The sequence below is a fragment of the Cebus imitator genome, unplaced genomic scaffold, assembly GCF_001604975.1.
Source record: "Cebus imitator isolate Cc_AM_T3 unplaced genomic scaffold, Cebus_imitator-1.0 Scaffold201, whole genome shotgun sequence".
Lineage (NCBI taxonomy): Eukaryota > Metazoa > Chordata > Mammalia > Primates > Cebidae > Cebus > Cebus imitator.
The window spans coordinates 1,939,908-1,959,956 of NW_016107516.1; the positions used below are offsets into that span (position 1 = coordinate 1,939,908).

Here is a 20,049-nt window from a genome sequence, read left to right on the forward strand (position 1 = left end):
TTGTTATAGTAGCCCATATGGACTAAGGCAATTTCTATCAAGTGAAATTCCCATAGGTCATTATTTTTTTCCCTTTAGTTTGTTCGAACTAAAGAAATGGAATTTCTTCTCAGGCAGAGTTCCTTATTTTGCAATCTATGTGTGCTAAACTCATCCCATCATAACAATGTTCTCTCAGATAATTATTGATTCAAGAATATGGAAGCAGGTGGGGCAAGGTGGCTCACTCTTGTAATCCCAACACTTTGGGCGGAAGAGGCAGGCAGATCACTGAAGGTTAGGGGTTTAAGATGAGCCTGGCCAACATGGTGAAACCCTGTCTCTACTAAAAACACAAAAAATCAGTTGGGTATGGTGGTGCGTGCCTGTGGTCCCAGCTACTTGGGAGGCTGAGGCAGGAGAATCACTTGAGCCCAGAAGGTGGAGGTTGCAGTGAGTTGAGATTGTGCCACAGCACTGGGTTACAGAGTGAGTGAGAAACCATCTCAAAAAAAAAAAAAAAAAGAGTGTGGAACCCGAATGGACCTTTAACTTTATCCTCCAGAAGGCAATTCAATAGCTGTCTCATTAAAATAAAGGTCAGTAGGATAGTATTTACCCTAAACTCACTTGAACCATAGTGAGATTTATTCTTGCCCTTCAACATAGCTTTACCTTTTCAACTCAGGGCTATAAAAGTTGACATGTTTATTGTGAGAATATATTATAGATGCACAGCCACATTAGGTCTTCGACTTCACTAAGTAGTAAATCAACTAACTACATTTCACATTAGCTTTCTTGTCTAAGACATTCATATTGAATTCTGGAAACAATAATTTCTGTTCTGGTATTATAGTTTTCAATAATTTTTTACCAGCCAACCTTTCTGTTTTTAGCAATTCTATTTACTTCATATAGTCATTAACAAGCATGAGGCTGGGCGCAGTGGCTCATGCTTGTAAACCCAGCACTTTGGGAGGTCGAGGTGGGCAGATCACCTGAGGCCGGGGATTCGAGACCAGCCTGACCAACATGGAAAACCCCGTCTCTACTAAAAAATACAAAATTAGCCAGGAGTGGTAGTGCATGCCTGTAATCCCAGCTACTCGGGAGGCTGAGGCAGGAGAATCCCCTCAACCCACGAGGCGGAGGTTGCGGGGATCTGAGATCACACCATTGCACTCCAGCCTGGGCAACAAGAGCAAAACTCTGTCTCAAAAATAAATAAAAATAAAACAAGCATGAATTGCTCACAGATTCAATGTGCCCTGTGGCAGAAAGAAAAAACGCTGAAATCTGTGGCAAAGTATCCAGCCATCATAAAATTTCTTTGCAGCTGCCCAGGAAAGACATCAAATTCCACTAACATCCTAGCATTCAGATGGTATCTTTCAAAATAGTCACAATTTTAAAAAAGTGTTAATCCTGATGAGAGTACATGAAAATGGCCACATATACTTTGCAGGTGAAGCTCTAAACTGGTACTGTGGATGGTAACTTGACAATATTAATAAAATATTTATCACTAGGAAATTATCCTAAGGTAATTATTACAAATATATTCTGGTATCATATTTTTCAATAATTTTTTACCAGCCAACTCTTCTGTTTTTAGCAATTCTGTTTACTTCATACAATTTTACTTCATACAGTCATTAACAAGCATGTGGCTGGGCATGGTGGCTCACGCCTATAATCCCAGCACTTTGGGAGGCCGAGGTGGGTGGTTGCAGTGAGCTGAGATCATGCCACAGTGTGATGTAGCTATAAAGACGTTTCTTATAGCGTTAATTTTACTGATGAAATTTGGGAACATTCTAAAATCCAACAATAAAGGGTTAATTAAATAAAATATGATTCATCTATTCAACAGATTTTCAAGGAAAAATTATTCAGTCATCTCCATGTAGAACTTTCCATGTAGGAAGGACCAGCTTCCTCATCTGATCTGGTTGGGACACCCCCTTGAGTCAGATCTTCCTATTTCCTGAGATGATATCTACCATCCCCTTTTACCTGATAGGTTGCAGCTGTGAGAAACTGGTTTATTACCCAAGGGTTATAGAGATGAAGATATTCTCAACATGTTATGTGGATTACATGTGCATTTTAATATGCTAGGATGAGATGCACTAAATTGTGGATTGTGGTTGTCCTGGAGGATGGAATTAAAGAGAATCTTTACATTCCCTGAATTGTTTGAATATTTTACAAAGTTTTACCAAGGGAAAAATCTATTTAGAAATTTGATAAAAGGCAATAATTATCTTACTTGTCCATTGTACAAATACCTTGAAGCTATAGTGACAGTCAATAAAATAAGCATGACAAAATTAATTAAGATCTGTGTTATTAATAAAGCAGCAGCAAAATAATAAAGCAGGTACAAACCAACATCTAGAATCACCCTGTTTTTCAAGGAGCTTTGCCTCAGAGACCCATCTATTATGGATTACGTCACAACTGTTTAAGCAATACAAAGCAACTTTGACTTAATATGCTGAAGAAAGAATTAGTGTTTAAAAATACACAATTATCTTTCGTTTGTTGGGTGCCCATTTGACAAACAACTGTTTTGGCATGAAAATTCCCATTTCTAGGTATAAGCTGAGAGGAGTGAAAAAAAAAGAAAATTTTTATTTCTACAATTTGCAGCATGTTATCATCACATGGAGAAAAATTGAGTGCCAGAGGCCCAGAAGAATCTACTCATCTGGCCCCCTAGCGTGCGGTTTTAACAGCACAGTAGGTATATCACTAACACAGGGTTTGTGTAATGACTATTCAGAGTTTACTCTCAGTCACCACTGCCTGCAATTAGAAAAAAGTACATAGCACGCTAAGTGGGTCTACAATTTAAGAAAGATTGCTTTTTAAAAAAATGGACTTAACTACACTTTGGATCCAAACTATTACTTTATTTCCTGTAGCTGAAATGCATAAACAAACTATCAAGAATTGGCACCTACCATTTGAAATGGTTTTCAAATAATGCTTGGGAGCAGAGACTCTGATCTTACTTGGGGGGGTGGGGTATAGTGGCCTTGAGCTAGTTTATCATATGCACAGTGTGAGGGCATTACCAAGCCCATGTGAAAGACAGCCTGCAGTCTACATTATTCAAGAAGCTGAGTTTGGCCTGTTTAATGTGGAAATTTCACTTTTAAAATGTCCAAGGGAAATAGGCTTTGAAAGCACTCACAAGAAAGATGCGCTCATTTCTGCCAATAATTCTACCACAATTCAAAATGTTATCTTTGTGCTTTACAGTTACCATAGCAGTGAGAGATTCATAGTCAGCAGAATTATTTCAATTTCAATAATTAAACTAAACTGTTTAGGTGACCCACAAGCCAATTTTCTTTAGCATAATGGTTTTTCCTTTTTTATTTTACATTAAAGGTCTGTTAAAAATATTATGCTGAATCCTAATATGTAAAATAGATGTATCAGAGCTGCTGTGGTTGAAGCAGCAGCGGAGGCCCAGGGTTCTGCCTCCTCAGCAGCCCCGCCCCCAGGCAGATCCCAAAGGAATCTCTGGGGAATCCTAGAACTGCAGAGAACACAGTCCAAAAAACTACCATCCAGACTTTGAGAGTGTGGTAATGTCTATAATTTCATCTTTTCCTTGTTATCCATTACATGGATAAAATACCTTATTTCTTTTCTTACTAGATGTATCACATGCCTTTTTTTTTTTTTTTTTTTTTCTACTGGTAAGAAAGAATAAGATGAACTGATAATCCTCAGGCTTTTTTTTGCCCTTTTAATGTTTTCAATCCATGGGGAAAAAAATCTCAAAAACCTATTCATCTTAGGCAAATCTCAATCCCAGGAAATATCCTGTTTTAGGGGTTTAGACCCTTTAAATGACTTTAGGAGAGCAAGCTACATTGTCTATAACTCCTGGATGATGAAAAAGCTACATGTCAGCATCAGACCTAGGGTATGATCTGCAGGAGGAAGATGAATGCCAGAGACGTGAAAACTGCTCATTCATCCAGCCATCAATCCACCCATCCATTCAACAAAACCATCTACCCATTCATTCTTCCTTCCATCCAATCAACAGATACTCCTGGTACTGACACAAGAGCTTCTCAAGAATCAATGCTTCGTCTCACTCTTTCCTGTGCCCTCTACAGGTCTAGCACAGTAAGCTCAAAGTACATACTCAAAAACTTGTGGGGGTCAAAGACTTTGTTCTTGAATTCATGGCTCTAGGCTCTAAGAGTGGGCGAAATGACTCCTAAACTTTCTACACCAATTGCCAAGATAAATGCAGTAATCGTGCAAGAGCTTCCTCATAGCTCACCTATACTTCTCAGTGGCAGCTTAAGCCTCATTCCATCTTTCTGGCCTTTGAATGGAAGAGAAACCAGTCTGGACTGCGGAGTCCCTAAGACAAAGAATGAACTTTACACTGTAAGACACAAGACTAATTACTTTATTAGGTGCATTCTATAAGTTGAAGATGAGAATTTTTGGCAAATAAATAAATAAATAATCAAACAGACTTTGGGGCCAAGGAGCTCAGGAAAAGGGAAGCGGAGTCTTTGCATAGTTCTAAATGAACAGGAGGTGGCAGCAGTAGGCAACGTGGATTCTCGGCAGAAATGCAGCACTTGCAAAAACCAGGGGCAGAAGGCTTTGAGAAAGAGGAGAAGGTCAGAAGGTGGCTAACTATTTCTTTTTCATAGCAACCGTGGTGGGGAACGTTCGTCCTCTCTAGCAGGGGCGGGATGCGGCGTCCTACATGATCTGCCTGGGCATCCCGTACCCTGTCATGCCCGCTTGGGAGGCTCCCTTGTTGCTGCCCATCTGCAGGCCTATTACGTTCTGTCCCTGGCGAAGCTGCTCCTCAGAAAAGCCTCTCCGATTCTGCTGAGCTTTCCTGGACAAGGAAAGTGAGAGGGAATAACGTTATTATGACAGTTCTCCAATCCTTTTCAAGATATGCAATTAGACAGGCGCTAGTGGGGGTTCCCAAATAGATCAGCAGGCCCTACCCTGAGCTGTGGTTATGAGCTGTGGCCCTACTCTGAGCTATCTCTGGCCCTAGCCTGGGCTGTGGCCCTACCATGATGCATGAGCCCCCTATCTTTTAGAAGCCCAGGTGTTCTCCAGAATTTCCAGCAAAGAGGAGGGAGAATCAGTGGCCACCTCTCTGGGGAATTCTCTCTCAGCTTTTCTTGTTTCTCTTTCTCCCCACTCTCCCTTCTTCCCCCACCACTTCAGGCCATCTCAGGCTTCTAAGAAGTCTGCCTCTTCTTACCCTTTCTCTCACAGCTACCTCAAGCCTTTGTGAAAATTAAAATCAGCTCTTCTTATTTTTTTATTTTTGAGACAGGGTCTGGCTCTGTCGCCCAGGCTGAAGTGCAGTGGTGTGATCTCAGCTCCCTGCAACCTCTGCTTCCCGGGTTCAAGTTATTCTCCTGCCTCAGCCTCCTGAGCAGCTGGGACTGCAGGCACCCACCACCACACCCAGCTAATTTTTGTATTTTTCGTAGAGACAGGGTTTCACCATATTGGCCAGGCTGGTCTCAAACTCCTGACCTTGTGATCCGCCCGCCTTGGCCTCCCAAAGTGCTGGGATTATAGGCGTGAGGCACTTTACCCGGCCAAAATCAGCTCTTCTTACACAGCATGTCATTAATCCCATTCCCCCTTTCCCTGTATAGGGCCAAGATGAATATACCATTTTAGAGCTGAGGGACCTAAGTGTTAACGAGGGGAAATGTCTCACTCTAGATTAAAGGTCTGCAAACTTTGGTAAAGAGCCAGATAGTACATAATTGTGGCTGTGTAGCCACATGGAACATGGTAGTTTAATAACACAGATACTAAAACCAGGGCTTCAAATGGCCAATATCTCAGAGGTTTCAGGGCAAGCGTTCTTTAAAATGACATAAGCTGGTAACTTTTTTAAAATAACTGTCAAGGAGAAGAAAATAGGATCATGGAAATGAATAATCAATTATTTGCCACAGAGCACTCTTCTACAACTAAGTCATCCAGTTTAAGTTTCCTGCCTACCCCACACACTGAAGAAAAAACCACTTTAAGAAAAGGCCCTTTACTCTGAGAGATAATCATATAATTTATTAACCAGACTAGGACACTACTGAGAGTGAAACAAGGTTCTATTAATAAACATACTGGGACAACATAGATATTAACCATGATGGTGTCACACCGACAGGACATATTACCCCTTTATTAAGTACACAAACAAAAAGGGAAGGAAGGAAGGAAGTGAGGGAGGGAAGGAGGGAGGGAAGGAGGGAGGGAGGCAAGCAAGAAGGCTCAGAGCTGGCTTAAGTCATAATAAAACCAAGTTCAGACATGAAGGCACCTTCAAGAAAGGCCATCGAGTCCTGCTGAGCCTCAGAAGAAATGGAACCTGGGTGGAGCTGAAGGATGCAGGTGTCTGGTAGAAAAGGCCCAGCCATTTCTGCTCTGGATAGGTTACTGGCCTGGATGGCAGCATCAGCCTTTCACTGCTTTGGAGAACTCAGTTGTGGCCCCAGCAGTGCTAGGTCCTGGGGGCTTTGTACATAAACCCTCTGTGGGGTTCCAAGGCTTCAGACCCTCCCTCTAGTTAAAATCACCTTGTGGTCCGGAGGACAAGGAAGAGACTTTTACCTGTGAAACCAGGAAGGCTCTCCCCGATAGCAGCCATCATCCTTGGTGACTGCAACGCTGCCTAAAGCCATCAGGGTCCTCTGCACAGCTGCCATGTCCTTCCCTGGAAGCCAACAAAGAGATTAAAGCCAAGCACGTGTCAGAGCCAAGGAATGCTGGGAGGATATGGCTGGACACCCAGGAGGGAAGTTCTGAGAGAAGCCTGCAGATGACCACATTCAAGAGGGCAGCGCTTTCAAACACCTCCCAAAGTGGCCCTAAGACAACCATACCCAAACTTTTCAGACAGGAACAACAGATAACCTGCTTAATTATTCTCTATACAGTACATACCAGAGATACCAAGTTTCTAATCCATTCACAGTTGCTGTATAAATAAAACATTCCAAACACTTGGCAGCTCAGACATAGAGGACTTTGCCTTGGTGGGTTCTATAATCTGTGGTAAGGGGAGGTTATGGGGGTGGGCTTGTGGAGTAGTCTGAAGAAGAGGACCTTCCTTAGGAGAAGAAAGAGAAAAGGACACTGGAGAGAAGTTGGTTGGATGGAATAATTCTGGGCTAAACCCCAGGTGGCTTCTCTCTTCTACTGTATCTGGGTTAAAAGAGTCTAAAATCATCCATGTGCATCAAATTGAGTATTCACTTTGCTCTTTGGGCCAGAGGCCGAGCAAATGAACAGCAGATCAACACAGAAAGCACTCAATGTGACACAAGTGATAGGCCCTTTATTTTGTGCTGTTTGAAAAGAGCTAAACGGAGACAATAAATAACTGGCTTGTGTGTGACAGAGAGGAGAGCAAGGGAGAGGGATGTGTGGTGTGGGCCCTGCACAGTTAGATGGGGCACCGTTACCTAAGAAGCCCAGTGGCCATTAACGCGTGGAGAAAGCAACTGGGCCCTATAAGTCAGCCTGTTCCTCCCATCCTTTCTCCTTTATTCCCTTCCAGTTGACTGACATGTCCTGGACTGAGAAGATGCTACCGTGGGGGTAGCCTACAATCTAGGATCATATCAAAAGTCCATGCAAGGCACCAGGGTGGAATACAAAAGCTAGAAAGCATAGGGTTAACAGGCAAGGCGGCATCTAACCTGGTGGGGAACAGTGAAGGTTAAGGGCAAATATTAAGGCTTTCTTTAGACCTGGTGAATCATCTGCGGCTTTTTGGCCCGGCTGCTGCTGCTCAGTCTCTGGGGAATACAGAATTACCGGGGAAAAGCAGATGGAAAGTGAGAATGGAGTATAAACTGTAATAAAATAAACAATTAAGGCCTTCAGAGGAAGTCCAGTTCAGGATCTTCACTTATTCCAAGAGGAGAGAGAGAAAGCTGTCCTCTCTCCCCTCTGCCCCCACCTCGCACATTAACCACAGGGTGATTGCCTGAATCCTGAGGCCCTGTGGGATTGATCGGTGAACACAAGGATAAAATGCTGGCAATGGATAGTCCCCCAGACTCAAGGAATATCTGGGGTGGTGGAGAATGAAGTATTTGAGCAGCACACAGAAGGGAGAGGGCACAAGGAATTTTAAGAACTAAGGGCCGGGCGCGGTGGCTCAGGCCTGTAATCCCAGTACTTTGGGAGGCCGAGGCGGGTGGATCACGAGGTCAAGAGATTGAGACCATCCTGTCCAACATGGTGAAACCCCATCTCTACTAAAAATAAAAAAATTAGCCGGTTGTGGTGGCACGTGCCTGTAGTCCCAGCTAGTCGGGAAGCTGAGGCAAAAGAATCGCTTGAACCCGGGAGGCGGAGGTTGCAGTGAGCCGAGACTGCCACTGCGCTCCAGCCTGGTGACAGAGCAAGACTCCATCTCAAAAAAGAAAGAAAGAAAAAAAAAAGAACTAAGAAGAAACAATGAGATTATTGGTAGAATGACTCCTCCACAGGTGAAAGCATTTCTGTAATTGTCACCATATAACAGGATACTTTTTAAAAGATATTAGTGTAGTAATGATATTCTGAAGGCTCATTCTGTGAAGAGATAAACAGGGCTTGTTCTTAAGCAGTGAGTTATTAAAGGGAATCTAGAGAAATGATTGAGCACAGGAAGGCTTAGGTTAGGGTATATCATGCATCTCTACTCTTTGCAAAGAGCACTCTGGATACCTGTTTCTGGTAGTTGGAAAGAGCTGTTCTGATATGTGCAGGATCTGGGAAAATGTGGGGCCCGACACCAAACAGCTCAGCTACGGATACTAACCTGGAGCAAGGGGTGAAGAAGCAAAGTTTATTAAACCATAGACCCAGACTCCATCACAAGTAGCTAGCTCATCCCTGGTATCCCTGCACCTAGAAAATTCCCAACACTTATTTGGTCCTTCTTGCATAAACTACTACATGAACCCAGAAAGGACAAAGGGAACTAAGTTGCAGGCTAGGATAAGATATCCGGGAACCTAGAACTGTCAACACAACTCCACCCTCATCCCAGGAGAGTGGAAAAGGAAGCAGTTACACTGCAGGAAGAAGCCACTAGGGAAAAAGGCATTATTTGACAGGAAGAAATTGGAATTTTTTCTTTAAGAAACTTTCCAAAGTGAGATGTTTGATATAAATTATAGGGTAGACACTGTATATGTCTTCTCAACCTCATGGAATTGGGATTATTCCTCCTCATATGTGGATGAGAAAACTAATTCAAAGAGGTTAATTATCATGCCCAGAGTCACCCAATCAGTTAACAGAGCCCAGCTCTAGATCAGACCTGTCTGAATGCAAAGACCTGTCTGAATGATTGTTCAAGGGCTCTTGAACAATCTACCATGCCACACTGCCATGTCCCATGGCGACCCATTGAGGGCTGGATGGGGAAGCACATTCTGCAGTAGGAGCCAGTGACCAGGGATGATCTGAAAGGGTCACAATGGTTGTTTTGTGCCGGGCCAGAGGGGACCCACTGAGGGGGATAAACCTGGAGCACGGATTTTGGGCCCTATAGAACCAATGGCACCAAGTCCAATGTCCATAAACCTTTGAGTGTTTTTGTCTGGAATAATCTCTCTATGTCTTCACCCAAACAAGAATGAAGCAAAGAAAAGCAGTTAGGGCCTCACTACTGATGTTCTGACCAAGTGATATCATCTGGATGTTTTGTGCCCACCAAATCACATGTTGAAACGTGACCTCCAGCGTGGGAGGTGGGTTTAGTAGGAGGTGTTTGGGTCATGAGGGCAGATCCCTCATGAATGGCTTGGTGCTGACCTCGTGGTACTGAGTGAGTTTTTACGTATGCATTCACACAAGGTCTGGCTGTTTAAGAGCCTGGCACCTTTACCTTCTGTCCCTGGCTCCCTCTCTTACCATGTGACAGGCTGGCTTCACCTTCCACCCTGATTATAAGCTTCTTGAGGCCCTTACCAGAAGCAAGTGCCAGCACCACACTTCCTGCACAGTCTGCAGAACCATGAGCCAAAATAAACCCCTTTATAAATTGCCCAGTCTCAAATATTATTTTAAAGCAACAAAAATGGACTAGTACACTAAGTTAATGATTGCCAAGATTCTAAATAACGTTATGACCAGAAATCTGCCCCATGTAACCAGTTCACATCTGGCTCATTTTCTGATTATGTTTTTTGTGAGCAACTCCAGCACTCTTGGACTGACAAGATGGGAAGATGGCCTTTTTCCAGCCTTCCCTCTCTTGCATTGCCAGTTCAGAAGCCCAGATCAAGTACCACTGGATGAGAGTGGCACACGGAAGGAGTAAGGGCCACTTGTAGAAGCTGATTTCTACAACTGGGGTCAAAAATTTCAGTGCATAAAGGAGCACTGAGATTAAAAAGGCTCTGTGATGTACACTGAGTCTCAAACAACAAAAGTGTGCGCACAGTGGCTCACAACGGTCATTTCAACATTTTGGGAGGCTGAAGCAAGAGGACTGCTTGAACTCAGTAATTTCAGACTGCAGTGACCTGTGATTGCACCACTGCATTCCAGCCTGGGCAAGAGAGGGAACCGCTGTCTCTAAATAACAATAAGATAAATGAAATAAATTTAAAAATAAGAAAAGCTAAACTAGTCATATCACTACCAAGTGTCATATCTGCCTTGTGACGAAGACTTCAAAATTGTGCAAGTATAAAAAATAGCCATGCACAGCCTGCTTCAGAGTAGGGTTTCCCAAGTTTCCTGGATTATGTATGGGAGATGGGGGGCATCTCTTTTAAAATATGCATTTTGAGGTCATTCTCCTGAGAGAATGATTTGGCAAGTTCTGGGAGTCCATATTTTTAATAAGCTTCCCAGGTGATTCATATCTTCAGGCACGTTTGAGAGTCATGGGTGTTGCCTGGTGATCTGCAAACTAAACTGATCCTAAGGATTACCCAAGAGTCTTAATATTCAGATTCTGGGGCAGTCTCCTAAGATGATTCTGAGCAGCCAGATGGACAGTTAGATCCCACTCTGAAGCTTTGGTTTTCAGTGTTTAAAAACATGCCCATGTCTGCCATGTGGTAAGTACTAAATGATATTTGTTAAGCAATAACTCCTTTCGTCAGCAATATCTTCCACAGAGTCAGGAGTAAAACCAATAATTAGAAGAGCTCTGCTCCAAGTTGGAAGTCAGCCCAGAGCCCTGCAGCTTGGAATGGCTTTGCTCCCTGACAACCACCCTGGATGTTTGGTAGATTCCTGGGGCTCCTCAAGTGAGCTTGAAAGCCACTGCTCCAGGCCATTCTTCCAAGAAAGAAAAACGTTCCTCAAAGAAGCATCAACTAAATGTCCGGAATTTTCTGGAAACAGGGACAGCAGAAATGAGATAGAGTCTGGTGATCTAAGAGCTGGTGGAATCTGAAAAGCACACATACTGTAAGATTCCCACTTTATGACATACTGGAAAAGGCAAAACTCTTGAGACAGTAAAAAGATCAGTCGTTGCCAGGGAGGAATGAAAAGGCAAAGCACAGAGGATTTTTAGGGCAGTACTTGATATGATACTGCAATGATGAATATGTGTCATTATACATTTGCCCAAATGCATAGAATGTGTAACAGCAAGAGTGAACTATGTACTTTGGGTGATGATGATGTGCCAATACGGGTTCATTACTTGTGACATGTACTACTCTCGGAGGGGATGCTGATAATAAGCAAGGCTGTGCATTTGCTGGGAGAGAAGGCATATGGAAAATATCTGTATCTTCCTCTCAGTTTTGCTATGGCCCTAAAACTGCTTGAAAATATTAGTCTTAAACAAAAAAAGAGCTGATGGCATGGTAGCTTTCTCTGTTTCACCTGGCAATCCTTTTCAGCGAGAGTCTTAACTAGCAACCGACAGCTTTACTCCACAAAACAGCACTCCCGATTTCCTGCATTACCGCAAAGCAATGTTATCCCAAGTGTGATCCTGCACCCCACATTCCTAAGTCACAATTCCTGGGGAGTGGGACTGGAGGTTCTGCATGGTAGAAGGCCCCAACCCAGGAATTTTTAATGCTAATAAAGTTTAAGTGCTATTACCATAAAGATACTTTAACAAGGATTTTGTTCTCTTAAATTATTTATTACTTCCAAGATATCTTATGTATGTCTGTGCAGAGAAAAAATAAATGAAAAGGATGAAGACAAAGAAAAAAGGTAAAAGAGAAGTCATCTGGGTGTGTGAACTTGGATTGCACAATCTCCACCTTCTATTTCTACTTTTAATACAAAAAATCAGTCTTGCAGTCAGAGTTCTTTGTCTCAGAGCTATTATACTTCTGTTTGATATAAGTCTAGACTCAGCCTTGTAACTCAAAGAACACTGGCTTTTTCCATCTTTCTTGGAGTTACAGAGAAAGTAAATATGAAACCATGTCTTATTTCCTTGAATAGTAACTTGGGCGTAGCTTCCAATTCTCCACTGAAGGTAGATGAAAATATTGCAACAGTCAAGGGAGAAATATCAGATCAGAGGGGAGGCTGGGTTTGCTCTGTGGATTTTATAAATGTTTGTTGCTTGCCTCCCTGGCTCCCACTGCTGTGGGTGTTGCTTCTTAAAGTGGGGTTCCCAGACCAGCAAAATTAGTATGGCCTGTGAATTGGTAAGAAATACAAATTCTTGGCCTCACCTCAGACCTAATACCTCAGAAACGCTGCTGTTGGGGCCGAGCAGTCTGTGCTTTCATGAGTCTACCTAGTGATTCTGATGCATGCTGGCATTAGAGAGCCATTGCTAAAGGAAAAACCCACCAAATATGATTGTCAGCAGCCACTTGAAATAAACGCAGTGAAGGCTGTTCTGATAGAAAATGAGGCTTCAAGCAGCAGGCACTCGTGATGTCTCAAGTCATTACAGCTACCTTACTTACAATATCCCAAGATACCGCTCATGCTGTGTGAAATATCTCTTCACTCTTGCTGTTGAGGAATGACACATAAAGTGACGCCTTCCCAGAGAATATATTTGAACCTCCAGGCACTTCCAATGTAAACCACACCTCCCTAACTCCCAGTCATCAAGAGAAGGGAACAGGCACATCATCACCATGTGTGTCACCGGGATCCTTATCAGTAGGATTACTAAGAAGAGCAATGAGACTGATCTATCTGTGAGTCTTGCCTGCTCTGACATTCTAGAATTCTATGTTTCATGCTCATCAAGTGCTTATACAAATGAACCAAAAAGATCATTTGCTGAATGACTAATAGTGTGGGGGAAAAGCCAACCTGTATTAGGTGTCTAGGCACTGTGCTAGCTTCTTAGTTAATCCTTACAAAAATTCTACAAAAGAGAGGCATTAGAACTTTTTACCAAGAAGGGAACTGAGGCTCTGAGAAACTAAGCAACTTAAACAAGGTCCACAGTATGTAGCGAAAGAGATTTCAACCCATCTACCTGACTCCAAAACTCATGCTCTTTCCAGTGTAGTGGGGTCTTCTGGGTCTGGATTTGGTAAAGCAATAAATTATGGGGAATGACATCAAGAGGTGACGAACACAAAGTGGAAAAAAGTCAATAAAGTGACCCGTAAGGCCTGGTTGTTCGTATTAGAGAATAGCTGATGAGGTAAAGGCTCCTCAGCTGTCAGAGAGCGCAAAGGTCATCCAGGCAACCTTAGCAGCTCCTGTATGTGGCCATTAAGTCCATTTGTTCCAAGACAGAATGTGTGTCTTTCCAGACTTACTCTCCCCTCCCTCATTTTCTGTTAATCTTAGAAAAGATAAGTCAATGGCAATAATAATTTCTACATTTCCAACTTTTATTTTTCTCTACTATTGTCATGAACTATGCTAAGCACTTCCAATGAACCATCTCATTTACTCCCCACATCAACCCTATGAAATAAGTGTGATTATCCCCACTTTACAACCGAGAATATCGAGGCTTAGAGAAGTGAGTTGATGGGTGGTAGAGCACAGGTTTGGCCAGGCAGTCTAATTTCTGCCTCAGGAGCCTGCACTCCCTTGTAATACCTTCCAGGATAAGCTTGCATTGCAGTCTTTCTGTCCCGATACTAGATCAGCATACACACTTGCTGTAATATGTTCTCTCTCTCACTTACACACACCCCTCCCTTTCTTGCTCCACCTCTTCTCCCTTTCCCACTTTCTGTCCACAGAAAAGATGAAGTCTTACCTGCAGTTTACTTTCTTCTGGCCCACAAACAGCTGAGATGGCCTCACCCTGCCCTTTCCGGGGCAGCCAGGGCAAATCCAAAAGTAATCTGCCAGGCCATTCACCTTCTGTTATCCAAGAGAAGGACTTCCCAGGTCCTTTCCATTCCTCTAAGCCACCCTACTTCTTCTCTGTCACTGAAAGCAAGTGGTGACTCCAGCTCCCCTCTGTGGGGACTTCAGTAGCTTTGTCTATAATGTCCCTGTGATTGTGTTGTTTTTCTGGACCATATAGCTTTGAGTTGCTTTTTAAAGCCTTGAATCTTGTATTCCAATTACCCTGAAGTCTCTTTGAAGTATTTCACCTAGAGGAGGATTAAGGATAATGGTACAGCTGTGGGTTCAGTCTATTGACGTGACTGAAGCCTAAACAAGAAGGCATTTGGCAAGCCTGGGCTCCTTCAGATTTATTGGTCTGCAACATCCAGGAAGCCCGGAGAGTCACAGCAGCTGTGGGCAAGCAGAGCCCTACCTGGGAGAAGACACTGAGTGGGGGAGATGGGAAACTGAGAGCCGTTGGGCATAAAATACCTGCAGAGGAGGAAAAGAAGCTCCTAGGCAAGGAGGGCTGGAGCCACATTGGCCACAGATGCCACAACCAAGTTGCAGAGAATCTGGAATTAATCTAAGTTGATATGTGAGGACAGCATTGAAACCACAGTTGAGGTGGAGAATAGTATGGTGAATGTGAGACTAAGCTAAGCAAACAGCTAGTCTGATAGCTGTGTGCACAATCATGTACCCCGTCACGTGCACACAGACACATAAACACGTGCCAACCCTGCCCCGCAGCCTCCCTTTGATTCCAGCTTACTTGTGCCAAAACACATGAACGACAACCAGCTCTTGCAGAAAGGACTCCAGCCTCGCTTGCTCACACTGCTCTGCAATGCCGCCAGCCTTCCCCTCCCTCTTCCTGCTTCTCTGCTTGAAGCAATCCACTTTTCCACCTCCTGCCCTATTGTATGCTGACCAGAATTGGCTTAAGCCTCAATGATCCTAGGGAATATCAGATATCCCCTCCAACCGTAACAAATCTCCCTGGGCTTCGGTCCTAGTTGGAGGGTGGCCACCAGGTCCTGGGGCCTCTAGGGGCCATTTGGAAACTCCTAAGCACCTGCTTTCCTATGGACAGCCCTCCTGCTCATCCCTTCCTATTGCATAGCTGACGTACAATTGTTTCTGCTACCTGTCAGTCCCAGTGCCCTTGGAGCGGACCTCCTTCCTGATTTCCTTTAAAGCCCCATTTTTCCACCCTAGGGTTGGGACTCTCAGAGTCTGTCTTGTTCCCCTGGAGCTGAGTGGTCCATGGTCCTGGCTCAGGTGACCGCAGTCACACTCATCCCTCTGGGCCTCCCTCTTCCTTTAGGGGAATCTAACACACACATCTGGGGCAGGTGGTGTAGACCTCCTCCGACTCTGTACATCAGGAGCATTTCTCCCTACACTCCTCCACACTTGCTGTGAGCACCTCTCAGGAGTAAAGTTTACCTTTGCGTTCTTTGTAAAGAGAGGGAAAGGCAAGTAAAGCATCTCAGTAGCACGAAGCCAGGAAAGCTCTCAGAATCCTCACCTCCCACAGACCTCCTGGCTTATTCCTCCTCCTCCGTACTTCCTGCACTTAGTGAGGTGGGGGAGACTCACCCAGGTCCCTTCCATTCACACTGACTCTCCTATCCTTCTGTCCCACACAGCCCTGAATCATCTTCCTCCTCCTCCTCCTCACCTCCTTCCCCTACCTCTTCATCCTCATCAGCTAGTCACCATTATGACTCAACAGCACACTCATGGTGTAGGTGAAGGAAACTAAGCCTTTTGGCCCAAGAACGGGTTGGCAGACAAGTTAAGGCTCTATTCTTTGCTGTCAGAGAGCCCAGGTTTGAGTTCTAGCTCTGCTATCTCATGGACACAAGTAACCATGGGCAAGCTCCGGTTTCATCGTCTATGAAACGGGGAAATTAAAAAACATTTACCTCATAGGATTGTTAGCAGAATTGATTGGCATTATGCAGTAAAGTACTTGTACAGTGCCTAGCGCATAGGAAAACATCAGTAAGCAGTAGCTATCTGTATTAGCTAGAGAAAATCATCATAGTTTTGATCTAGGAAGCAGGGATCAAATCTCTACTGTGAAATTACATGAGAATTTGGAGGGTCAGCAGCAAGTTCCATAGCCTGGCCTGGCTGCAGTTTTGAATACCTGAGTTTCTAAATAATGGCAAACCACAAGGGAAACTCACTGGCATCTTAGGATTTTAACTACTCACCTATGAGGGAAACATGCAATGCCAGCTCTTTGCATGACACCGAGCATTCAGGAGGCAACTGTTTCTTTATAAATCATAGCGTGGTGAGTAGTAGAATGGTCCTCTGCTAGAAATCTATTTCAGCCATCATCTGAATACCCATTAAAATACCATGTCTCTTCATCAGGGGAAAGCTACCCCTTTCTCACTGTCAGCAGAGCCATTTGGGTCACTGCCCTGGGGATCCTGTTGGTTGGGCCACTAATGACATCCAGTGACAAAGGGCTTGTGAGAGCAGAGTCAATCTGACAGTCCTGCTCTGACTAGTTGGTATAGCTTGGTGCCTCAGGCAGGCCTAGTGGAGAAGGAACAGTCACATGGTTGGGTATGCACATTTTCGCTAAAGGGGACACTAACTACATCATGACGATGGGTCCCAAATTCCCTCCATTTACATCATATCCCCCATAATAGCGGATTATTAAATACATCTAGGAGTGTGATTTGATTTTTATGCTTTTGTAAGATTTCCTCATCAAGTCAATTCACAAATGTGAAGGGAAAAAAGCACCTGTCACACTGTGAGCAGAATGCATATCTGGAAGGCATAGTCACCAAGCACCCAGATACTGGGCTAATAAAAGGCTGGAGTGCTATCTGTTTCTCAGATTGACAAAATAGATGGCTTTTTCTATAAGCGGCAGTTGAGTGAGAAGCACACTGGCTCCCTGCCTCCCTCCTCTACCGGTAGCTGTGATTTGTTATGGGAGGAGTAAGAGGAAGAAAAGGCATGTATGTCACCATTAGCTTCCTCTGGCTTGAGGCTTCTGTTTTCATTAGTTTGCTGAGATCCCTGGTGTGTCCTCAGGGTGTGTGTTCCCTTAGAAGAGAGTACCTCCTTTTACTAGAACATAACAATGGGGAAGGCTAACAGTGCCGCCAGGAAAACAGCTGAGAACATCTTACACACACATCAGCAGGCACAGGGAAGAACACGGTAAGCAGTTTTTACCAGGAGATGGGGCAAAGGAGAGAAGAAGAAAAGAACAACCCCAAAGGTAGAGGGGCTGTTTACCTTCCCATAGATCCACCGTCTGAAAAATGTCAGTGGTTCTGACACCATAGGTCTCCGCGGCTTTTAGAAACTGGGAGATTTGCTCCATCTGCTTAAAAGCCATCTTTGACTCTGAGATCTTGGGTATGGGCTCTTGTCCTGGTGGGTATAAACTGTTTATCAGCTTGCACAGGACCTGAAGCGGGAGGGGAGAGACAATCAATGTTTCCCTTTGTACTTACAAGCCAAGAATGAGAAGTGAACCCTGCTCAAATGCCGCACTGCTCATCCAGTTTGGGCAGGAGCAAGTCCTGGGCACTAGGAAGGCATGGGCTCAGGTCTGTGTAGCCAGTCTTGCATACTGAGCCCCAAAGACCCAGATGACCCCATTCCTAGGGCTGCTCCTTACCACAGAGATTCCTGTAGCCCAGGAACTCCATTCCTTCCCTGTTCTTCCTTTCCTTTTTCTGAGTGAGGGAAAGAATGTTTACAGATAGGGAATGACGTGACGTGAGGAGGACATGATTCCAGACTTTCAAAGGAGGAATGACTTAGTGGCTCCTGAGGGTGGCAGAGCTCAAATGATAGAGTCTAATATTATTTCTTCTATCAAAAGGCAAATCAGAAGCAGGCTTCAATTTACTCATCCCATATTTTAATAATGTGAAAATAAGTGAATGTGGTACCTTTTCCCTAGGCATACATAAACCAAGCTCTGGGCAACCCAGCAGCATTGGATAGCAGTTATGTAACAGTAAATCGCAGGCTGCAGGAGAGGATGGGCTTGTTTGCATCAGCAGAGCCTGTGACCCTCAAACCCTCAAACATACATCAGTTATCAAATTAGAACTCCCTTCAGTTTCAGGAGAACCCATCCATTCAATAAACAGACACTGAACACCTCCAGGGTGCATGGCTCCCACAAGAATGTGAAGGTGGCTAGTCCCCCTCCTCCCTCCTTTGTTTTCCTGTGTAACCAACCCGTTCCCCTGAGGAAGGAAATGGCCCCAGAAGAGCTAATGCACCAGGAAGCCTGGGGAAATCACAGGGACATATTTATCTCTATTCTCATTAGAAAAATCAAAAAGGCTTCGAATTTGCCGACAACTCAGAAGGGAGATGCGGTGCTAGGGTGGATGGAGAACCCTCAAGCTAGCTAGGGAATTGTGCATGGAGCCCAAATCTTCCAGCCCTGAAGAAATAAAGGCATTCCCATCCCCTCCCGGTGAGGCACAGAGCTTGGCAACAGCAGCTCTTCCCGCAGCCTTACATTAAAGCATCCTCAGTAGCACGAAGGAAAGAAAGGGCGCTGGAGGGTTTCCCTGCTCACCACCCCAGCAACCGAGATCGCTGCCGGCCTTACCGTCCCGTCCATTAACCATTTCTGAAAATGGGCCCTGCCGGGGGGCGGATGCTCGATGTCCTCAGCGCACTGCAGGATGATCCAGTCCACCAGCTTGTTCTCCAGGTCCGCATCATACTTCTGCTCGATCTTCTCCTGCACCTCTCGGCTTAAGCCGTAGCTAGGGCCCCTGTTAGCCATCTCTGGAAAGAAGAGAGGACACGCGCGGCATCCACACAATAGCAGCAGCAGCCTTCGGCTCCCTGCAGACGGGGCTGGGATGTGGCTGGGGAGCCTGGCCCAGCAGCAGCAGAGCGGGCAGAAAGCCGGGCGTGGTTTAAATCAAGGAGCCAATGAAGCCAATGGGGTTTCACCTACAAACGGGAAAGAAAAGCGCAGCCACGCGCCAGTAACTCTAGAATAAAGCTCCGGCGGGTCCAGGGGGGCTGGAATCCCCCCCGCCCCCATCCAGCCTATCAATAAGACGAGATGACATAACACGGACTCACAATCAAGTCTGAACCCCCAGGCAGCAAGGGGGATGGGTGACGGTCGTTTCCTCCCCCTTGTACACTTTGCAAGGGCAGAAACCAGGAGATCGGGAAGAGCAGGTAATTAGCAGGCAGGGAGGAAGCCTCCTTTCATGTTCAGCGGCTGCTGCTGCCTCGCGCCTGGGAAGAATGGCATACTGATTTGATTTTCTCATGGCCGAGGTGGGTCAAACCAGGGCCGTTGCTAAGAGCCCTCCAAAAAGCCAGCCCTCTCCAGTGTCAGTCAAGCCTGCCCGCCTCCCTCCCGCTGAGAGCGTCTTTCTCATCTGCACAATTCTTTCCCTCCTCTGGGGAGACAGCCGATTGTCTTCGAGGCCAGCAGCTGCACGAGGGGATGAGGGCCTGTGGGAGGGTCCGTTCCACCGACTGTCCATCTGTCGGGAATAGCCAAGCCACTTTCCCCTTGCCGGGAGGTAACAACTGTATGGCAGGACGGGAGGGGAGGGACTGAGAGCTGCTGTCAATTACTTGTTCAGCTGCCAGCCCTACTTCACCTAGAAACTGCCATCCTAGCGGGAAAGTGTTATGCCTCAGTTTGACTTACTCAAGGGAGATATTTTTCTCATGCTACTCTTAACCAAAAGACACTAGGAGGCAAGTTTTATAAAATATTATTATAATTATTAC

The 20,049-nt window shown here is 44.9% G+C and overlaps 1 protein-coding gene across 3 annotated transcripts; it reads right to left on the minus strand.

The window, feature by feature from the left end:
• Positions 1-4,408: 4,408 nt before the first annotated feature.
• TAGLN3 (transgelin 3) lies at positions 4,409-19,820 on the minus strand. 3 transcript variants are annotated; one of them, XM_017547829.1, is made up of 5 exons: positions 19,381-19,820; positions 18,893-19,074; positions 17,551-17,725; positions 6,628-6,730; positions 4,409-4,876 (listed from the first exon to the last, which is right to left on the minus strand). In XM_017547829.1, the coding sequence occupies exons 2-5, from the start codon at positions 19,070-19,072 to the stop codon at positions 4,735-4,737; spliced, it is 600 nt and encodes a 199-aa protein (XP_017403318.1). In that variant the 5' UTR covers positions 19,073-19,074; positions 19,381-19,820; the 3' UTR covers positions 4,409-4,734. The 3 variants fall into 3 exon arrangements, with proteins under 3 accessions (XP_017403318.1, XP_017403317.1, XP_017403316.1); XM_017547828.2 differs by having other exon boundaries at positions 18,893-19,245; positions 19,381-19,684; XM_017547827.2 differs by having other exon boundaries at positions 18,893-19,643.
• Positions 19,821-20,049: the final 229 nt, after the last annotated feature.

What these genes read in the sequence shown, in the direction of transcription:
- TAGLN3 (XM_017547829.1), bottom strand. Translation starts at nt 19,072, where the DNA reads ATGGCTAACAGGGGCCCTAGCTACGGCTTAAGCCGAGAGGTGCAGGAG. An exon ending in AATGGTTAATGGACGGGACG is followed by an intron (nt 17,726 to 18,892) that starts GTAAGGCCGGCA and finishes CTCCCGCTTCAG; the next exon opens with GTCCTGTGCAAGCTGATAAA. An exon ending in GACGGTGGATCTATGGGAAG is followed by an intron (nt 6,731 to 17,550) that starts GTAAACAGCCCC and finishes GTTGGCTTCCAG; the next exon opens with GGAAGGACATGGCAGCTGTG.